The 8,429-nt window shown below is 26.1% G+C and overlaps 2 protein-coding genes across 2 annotated transcripts in view; one reads left to right on the top strand and one right to left on the bottom strand.

The window, feature by feature from the left end:
- Window positions 1-1,955: 1,955 nt before the first annotated feature.
- Window positions 1,956-3,056, top strand: galla-1 (cytosolic iron-sulfur assembly component galla-1). The gene is made up of 3 exons (XM_011508213.1): window positions 1,956-2,240; window positions 2,418-2,681; window positions 2,826-3,056. Exons 1-3 carry the CDS (start codon window positions 2,084-2,086, stop codon window positions 2,921-2,923), a joined length of 519 nt encoding a protein of 172 aa, XP_011506515.1. The 5' UTR covers window positions 1,956-2,083; the 3' UTR covers window positions 2,924-3,056.
- Window positions 3,056-8,429, bottom strand: part of LOC105359101 (uncharacterized) — a 9,782-nt gene continuing 4,408 nt past the window's right edge. The window contains exons 6-17 of the mRNA XM_011495581.1: window positions 7,707-7,882; window positions 7,554-7,629; window positions 7,374-7,465; window positions 7,179-7,285; window positions 6,926-7,101; window positions 6,675-6,751; window positions 6,103-6,242; window positions 5,353-5,458; window positions 5,025-5,258; window positions 3,509-3,730; window positions 3,226-3,422; window positions 3,056-3,148 (exon numbers count right to left, since the gene is read on the bottom strand). Coding sequence (XP_011493883.1) covers window positions 3,056-3,148; window positions 3,226-3,422; window positions 3,509-3,730; window positions 5,025-5,258; window positions 5,353-5,458; window positions 6,103-6,242; window positions 6,675-6,751; window positions 6,926-7,101; window positions 7,179-7,285; window positions 7,374-7,465; window positions 7,554-7,629; window positions 7,707-7,882 — 1,696 coding nt within the window. The remainder of the gene's footprint in view (window positions 3,149-3,225; window positions 3,423-3,508; window positions 3,731-5,024; window positions 5,259-5,352; window positions 5,459-6,102; window positions 6,243-6,674; window positions 6,752-6,925; window positions 7,102-7,178; window positions 7,286-7,373; window positions 7,466-7,553; window positions 7,630-7,706; window positions 7,883-8,429) is intronic.

Below are 8,429 nucleotides of genomic sequence, written 5' to 3'. Positions count from 1 at the left end.
AGTATTTTAAGCGTTATAAATATTTATTGCGTATGTAATTATTACTTACATTAATGTAACCAGCGAAATATATTGTTACATTATTATCGTCTTATATTAAGCTCAATTTATTTGAAAATATCTTCTGATGAAATTTATAGTTGAAATTTAAAATTTAAATTGTTGCAAATGCTATTTATTGTATTGAATTGTATATACTTATAGATTAATTTAATTTTTTTTTTTATTTTCGCCTTCTTCATATCGATACAAATTTTATTTTTTATATTTCCCTCCAAATACTTATTTGCATTTCGAAAAATCACTCGATTTTACTTTTTTTTTTTCATATTATGTTTATCTATATCACTCTCGATTATTTCATTATTACATTATCTTGGGGAAATGGCTATTACTATAAATAATTAAATTTCTCATCCACATATAATGCATAATAAAAAATTGAATGTAAACTCTATTCACCAATAATCAACTAACTTTTTTTTTTTTTTTTTTTTTTTTTTTTTTTTTATCAATTACTAAATACATTATTATTTACTAAAATTGAAAATCTTATTATGAAAAAACTTATTCTTACAATCAATTATTAAACAATAATTATCTCATTATATTATTGATCTCTAGCGTTCGTTTGCTTCCAATTTACGTATTATACGCACTTAGAATTGCATTGTACTTGGAGTCAAAATTTGATATTTCTTCTTTTATCTTAAAAAATTTTTGTAAAATTTATCTCTTATCTATCGATCGATAAAGTTCCTTTATAAATCAGTGCTTTAACTATTCATTCTAAATAATAATCAACGATAGCTTATTCTAATAAATTCTTTCTTCAATACACTGTTAAAAATTAATTTTTTAAATAACTTTAACACTTGGGGTAATGCATATAAATCTACCGAGCTTCAATTTGAAGAATACGACATTCCAAACACTATCGACATATTTGACATACAAATTACAAAATACAAAACACAAAATCCATTTATTATTAAAAAAAAAAAAAAAATGAAAAAAAAGAAGTTGATGCACATTGAAAATGTTTGATGTGTGGTGAGTAGTCCCACGTGGGTAGTGGGTGGTGAGTGACATTGAAGGTCCAATACTTGGAAGTTCGAAATTACCAAGGTTATAATGTGATTTAAACTTTTTGACTCGTAATTGCTTGACTTCATTCAATCTAAAGCATTGAAAGTTGCATAGGTTTATCCGAGTTGAAACTTGTCAATCTCTTATTGAATTACAAATTAAATGATGAAATTGTACTTTACAACATGAAATGTAAAATTTGACATTTAACTCTCTCATCGCACATTGACGCATGACTTCATTTATTTATAAATTACTTATATGCAATGCAATTGCAAAATTACGTTGTTTACGTAAGCCAATTTTACCTTTACGATATATTTATTAAGGAAAAATCGTGTTGCAACCTTGGAGCACTTAATTTACTATTGTCGAATTCCTTATTGACCCTTGACTTCCATTGCGCGTTACGTGTTCGCAAATAGACACACGTATACTTATTACTATATACGTAATTTAATATTCGTACGTTAAAACCATGATATGAATATTTCATAATTTATATTTTTAAAATTTGTATATTGATGTGATGTTCGCGAGTGCAATTTTTAAGCGTTAAGACAAAATTCATGTTTTTCAGTTTAAAACTATTGCTTGTAAAATTATTTCGACAGAATCTTATTTTAACTATATATATATATATATATATATATATATATATATATATATATATATTACGGCTTTATTTCTATTTTACATTGAATTTCATATTGAATTTATTTAATCACAAAAGTATCCGTCTACCAGACTTACCCCTCTTCTACTGAATCGCACACATAGGCGCATGCACGTGCGCTTGCGTGTGTGCGTGGGCTTATGCATATTCACGGCCTGGATAACGATTCGTTTGCGAATGTCAATGTAAATGTAAATGTAAACTGGGACTTTCCAAAGAATTTTTGGGATTTCTCGATTAAAAGTTTCGTGTGATGTAATCTATATATCTAGTGTATTTTTACGTCAACGATCACTAGATTTGTTATCATTGATAGCTATGTTATCATTTATTCGTAAACTAGCTATCAATGACAAAATACGAGATGGTTTGCTTCCTAATAGAGCTATGGAAAACGCTGAGGATATTTTAAAAGTGAAGAATCAAAAGGAACTGATATCCAAAGATGAAACAGAGCTCAAAGAATCTATTTATGGTATGGATATATTTTTGGTAAACCTTTATCCTTGATCTGACGATTCTACTATGTATAAAAACAAGTTGAGAAATGTCAGTTTTTGAGGTTATGTTTATGAGACAGAATTGAAAAATAAAAATCTTTGGATTTGTGAAATTACTTTTGTCTGCTTTATTCACAGTTGATTTGCTTCAGATTTACTGCGAACCATAAAAGATCCGGAAAAACCGCAAACATTAGAGCAGCTCGATGTTGTTTATGAAGATTGCATTAACATTCAGGAGGCAACACCCGGTGGAATAACGGTTATTCGAGTAGAATTTAATCCAACGGTCCCACACTGCTCATTAGCAACCCTAATTGGACTTTGTATTAGAGTAAAACTAGAACGTCATTTATTAGCCATTTTCAAGTTGGATATTTATATCAAACAAGGTGCTCATTCTACAGAACAAGAAAGTAAGCTATAGTATAATTGAAAAACATGATTTTAAAGTTAATTGGAATTGATGTTTAAAGATTTTTTTATATGTGCTATACATTCAATTATTGTATATATGTAAAAGTACTATTGTATAAAAAGAAAAAAAAATCCCTTTCTAGTAAATAAACAGATCAATGATAAGGAAAGAATTGCAGCTGCTATGGAGAATCCAAATCTACGAGAGCTTGTAGAAAAATGTATCAAAGAAGAGGAATAACGGTCCTCGTTTATTTTTATAAGATTTGTATATAATTTATAATTGTTATATATAAAATTAAGGCTAAATATTGGCTTGTACATATTAATCGATTAAATATTTTATAATAAAATTTTATAAAATATGGATACTTTATGCTGCGTTTTCTCCACCTTCTACAGTGTCGGTTAACAAAATTTGCGAAAGATTAAGAGATATTTGTCCCTCGGAAGTCTTAGGCTCTTGCTACAATAATATTTATAATGAATTAGAAAAGAACAAGCTGTTGTACAAGAAAATCATAATAAAATTTGAAAAATTACTGGATAAAACTTAAGAGGATATTCATATTTTACGAATTTTCTTTTAGCCTTCTTTTCTACAACAATTTTAGGTTTAATTATCTCTTTATAAGGCATATATAGAACTGAATTTGGTAAAAAGCCAGTAATTGGAAGTCTTGAATTTTTTATTAAATCTGTTATATTTTCATTGCTATCGAGATTATCAATATCGTATCCTGAAAAAATATTAATGAAATATTATCCATTTTTTTGTTGTTGTTTAAAGTAAATTTTAATGTAAAGCATAATCTGCATTCTCTACCAAACAGCATATGAAAAACGCCACGTTCATTGAAAGATTTTTTTACTTTCGACTTTTCTTTATAGTAATTTAGAAAATTGTACGGTGGTTTTTCCGGTGAATGGCGTGACATACTGTTTAACAAATTTTGTACATACTTTTCCCAATCTTCTGTATTCAGAACACCTTTACTTAACACCACGTTCTTCGGTTTCATATAATTATTCTTTATTTTCATTATTTCTGATAATCAATTATTAACAAGTAAATTATTAAAAATTATACATACACACACACATATATATATATATATATATATATATATATATAATCAATAAAATTACATACTGAAAAATCGATATGTAAAATTATATGAAATCAGCGTATACTGCAATATTGTAATTTATTGATACTTAATTTCTAGCGCAATTACTAAATGAATTTAATTTTTACAAATTTAACTGAATAATAAGGGGGGGGGGTAACCAAACAATAAATAATAATAGAAGATTATATTTATTGCAGAAACGAATCGTTTTTAGGCACATATAATAGTTTTTATTAATTAAGCTAAATAAGTTATAAGCATACGCAATGAAAGAAAAAGCATTTAAATGCCGAAAAAAGTGGAGGAAAATTCGGTTAAAATGTGGGAAACAACATGAATAGCAAAATATTAAATTACACCAGCATAATTATACATCCTACTAAATATGGCACACATCTACTTACATTTATATATATATACACTATTCGTGTCAACTCACAAGAAGTACATACTCATAGCGTAAAAATACATTTGATTTTCAGCAAATTCTATCTAATTTATTCTATTATTATTTCTTAAGTATTTTAAAGGAAAATGAAAATAAGGCTAAAAGCATTGATTTTAAGTTGTTTCACATTATTAACCAGTTAAATGTATATTATACTTTTTATACGTGCAATAGATATTTTTCACTTTAAGTTACAATATTATTTATTTAATAAAAATATAGATTATAAGAATAAATATCCCATGCGTCGTACATACTTTATTTGAGTACGTTTTATGTTTTTATTTTTTAGCAATTATAAGTATTATTTATATGGTTTATGATATTGTCATTATCATTATGAGAAATTGAATTTTAAATTTTGTATGCTTATGACAAAGAAAATATAAAAAAATAATATATGTTTAATGTTAGTTTTTTCAACGTTATTATAAGAAAAATGAATCATTATATATATATTTTTTTTTTTTCTCTTTTTTTTCGATTATTCGTACATAAATTATTCATGCACTTATGACAAAGAAAATATAAAAAAATAATATATGTTTAATGTTAGTTTTTTCAACGTTATTATAAGAAAAATGAATCATTATATATATATATTTTTTTTTTCATAATTTTTGTACAAATGTCAATTGTAATGATCAATAATAATGAATCAATGAATATTAAACATATATTGAGCTAATTTTTACCGACTATTTACCATGTATTACGATATTAAAATTTATTACACGAATATACATATTATTCGATATTACCTTTATCTCGATAATTAAGTATTGCACAGATTTGTCTCAAAATTAAAACATCCACGCTTAAAATATCCGTATTTCTTATATCAATACACCCCAAAGGCATACTACTAACAGGATGTAACATTGCATTTTGATCATCAGAATTATTATTTTGCAAGCATTTGGATGCAATAAATTCATCTTCTTCGTTAGCAATTTCATTTGTAATTATTTTCATGCGATATTTTGGTGATAAATCTGCAATAAAAAGAAAAAAAAAGAAAAAAAGAGATTTTTAAAATATTTATGCAAAAAAATATTTACAATCATATTATATTAGTTTAAAATTCACAATTTTCATATGGAATTTTATAAAGATGTCGTCCAGCACCGAAAACTATATCACCTCTAGCGGATGAAAATGTCATGTTCCAAATACAAATATTCATGTTTAAAATCTGGAATACAGCCAACCGTATTAACAATATGTATCGATTTATATGTAATAAAGATCATACAGTAATTGAAAGTAGTATAAATTGAAACATGATCTTTGGATTTCAATAAAATAGTATAAATTGAAACATGATCTTTGGATTTCAATAAAATAGTATAAATTGAAACATGATCTTTGGATTTCAATGGATAGCATGTTGTGCACGTCTATTAAGTTTGAGTCTATTAAGAAAAATTAAAAGTCAACTTTAATAAGTGGCGGTGAGTCAATTATCTCGATTAAGTTTAATCGTTGTAATTTTCGGCACCTTTCACAATTTAACAAACATTTACAACAAATGGCATTGAGATTTTGACAAAATCACAATGAAATGAAAAATTATCCATTAAAAATAAATATAATTTATATAAAATATAAAAGACAAGTAATGACAATATAGCTATAAAATAAAATATCACCTTAAAAAATATGTTATATTGTAAAATTAGGAGCATAATATTATATTATATATATATATATATATATATATATATATATATATATATGTCTATCTAATTGAATAAGAACACGTATAAATATAATTGTTTAAAAAAATATTTATATTAATAAATTTACGAGTTTTAATTTTGTTAATAATTAATTTACTTTAAGAAGACAATTTTCTCGATCCCAAAGTCTAATTGTATTATCTGAAGACGATGTTGCACAAATTTCCAGTATTTCATTAGTTATAATACTTGTGATAAGTGCCGTATGATCTTGAATACTCTCGTGCTCCAAGTGAACTGAAAGAATATAGTAGAAATTGTAATTTCTCACGAATCTCCAAATATTCTCCTAATAATTAACATAAATGCCATACTTTGTGAAAATTTTCACTTATTTTATAATTATTGCCTAGAAAATATTTATTAAACATACACGTAATAATGTCTGTTGGATAAATATAAATATAACATTTTTATTAATTTTTATTTAATCATTATTATTCATTAAAACAAAAAAATAATAATAATAAATAAATAAATAAATACAAAAGTCAACATTTACATTTGATTTTGTTAAAATATATACTTAAGCTCGCTCTTACTAATATTACTTACTTATTCACGAGGCTTACTAACATAGCGAAGATAACATTTTCATGATAAACATATGCAAATACGGTCAAAGCTTACGAAAAATATTTCATTCTAAAATACTACATCCTAAAATACCTCTTTGTGACATATTTTCCATAATAAGTTGATGTCTTTTACTGTGTTTTGAGCTGTTTACCATACATAATACATCTCTGGAATTAAGAAACATTAGTAATTATAAATTTACATATAAATTCTTGTACAAAATCTTTCTATCGGTAGTATTAATATATTGTATGAGAAGTATTATTAATGTATTTCTGCTAGAATTTCGATCCCATTGACTTTATCAAATCGCATTTAATCATAAAAATTTATGATCTTACCCGATACTTGTCACTTGAGTTATCGGCGTAATAAAATAAAGCGAATAATAAATAATCAAACATATAGGCAAGTCGGCGAGAACGCGCCAAACTTTAATGCATCTATCGACTCCCAGTGAAATTACTTGATTCCATCTCGACGATGCCGTTAATTTCGCCACAGATCCTTTATGAGCCTTTTAATTTTCATATTTAACTTTAACTTTGCATAATGATATTTAGATGAAAAATTCAATAATGTTTTTAGACTCACTGAGTAAGTGCTTTTAGATTTGCCAGTATCGTTGTCTATGACAATAATATCTCCGTCCTCCGTCCCCGCTATTATTAATATACCAATTGGATGAAAAAGACGCGGCTCTAAAGGTAAAATGAAGGTATAATTTAGGTAAAAAATTAATTCGAGTCTCGAATAAAAAATTAATATCACGATATTATATTTATTTACTTCTGGGACGACCGTCACTGTAACGAATTTCATCAAAATACTCAAACATTGTCATACATGTTATTTGAGATCCATCATTTATAATTACATGCCTTTAAACAAATGTTATTTATATCAAATATATATTATATGAAATTACGAAATGATAAGGATTACGAGAATACGAATAAAGTCAATTACTTAAAATTCATGGGATAAACGCTAGTGTCGCTAACAAGAATGTCACCACTTTTTGAAATAACCGTAAACAGTGTATCTGCAATTATAAATTATAAGTGAATTTAAATCGTGAATTATTAATCAAGAAAAATATAAACGAAAATATGCAATTACTTTTCATTTCACTGTAAGTTGCTGATGTAGCATTTAATGATTGTTGCGATAAAATTTGGACGTTTATTTGATTTGCGTTAGAAGCAAATAGTCGCACACTATTATCAGCACAGGTTGCTACTATTTTCGTTGAGTACATTGGAGTATTTGTTGTAAATAAATTTACCGCTGAGCATCTATGGCGAAGAAAAGTGATATCATTAAAATTCAATTATCAAAAGTTATATTGAAAACGCCTAATGGCCTGTTTTTTTTTTCTTCTATTTCTTCGAACGAATGAATGAAATAATACGAATGTTTTTACGAATAATTTTTTTTTCTTATCATTAGAAAATAACAGAATTTACGTTTGACATTATATTGTATAGGTATTTATAGATTATACAAAATGTTTAAAATTTAAAAAAAAAATTTCATTCCTTATTCTTTTATGTATACACACCGTTTGTATATAATTGGTTATAGAAGCTTATAACGCACATTGATTAATTTGATGATTAACTAAAATATTAGCGATGTCTCGAAGGACGGTAAAACGAATGAGAGGTTATTTAGAGCGGCTGCTATATATATATATAAACATATCCAAGAGATTGATAATGTACGATATGTTAATAGGCCTCGATATAATAAACGACGGTCGCAGTTTCACCTTACGTAAGCCCTTGTTGAACGTACGTAGTGACGAGATAGTTAAGGTGGGATTTGGGGGGGGGGGGGGCA

This window comes from Ceratosolen solmsi, unplaced genomic scaffold (genome assembly GCF_000503995.2).
Source record: "Ceratosolen solmsi marchali unplaced genomic scaffold, CerSol_1.0 scaffold1, whole genome shotgun sequence".
In the NCBI taxonomy this organism is placed as follows: domain Eukaryota; kingdom Metazoa; phylum Arthropoda; class Insecta; order Hymenoptera; family Agaonidae; genus Ceratosolen; species Ceratosolen solmsi.
This window is presented reverse-complemented; position numbering and strand designations above follow the sequence as displayed.

Excerpts from the sequence above, each read along its gene's own strand:
- galla-1 (XM_011508213.1), top strand. The coding sequence starts at position 2,084 with ATGTTATCATTTATTCGTAAACTAGCTATCAATGACAAAATACGAGAT. Across the intron at positions 2,241-2,417 it reads GCTCAAAGAATCTATTTATG|ATTTACTGCGAACCATAAAA; the intron begins GTATGGATATAT and ends GATTTGCTTCAG. Across the intron at positions 2,682-2,825 it reads TCATTCTACAGAACAAGAAA|TAAATAAACAGATCAATGAT; the intron begins GTAAGCTATAGT and ends ATCCCTTTCTAG.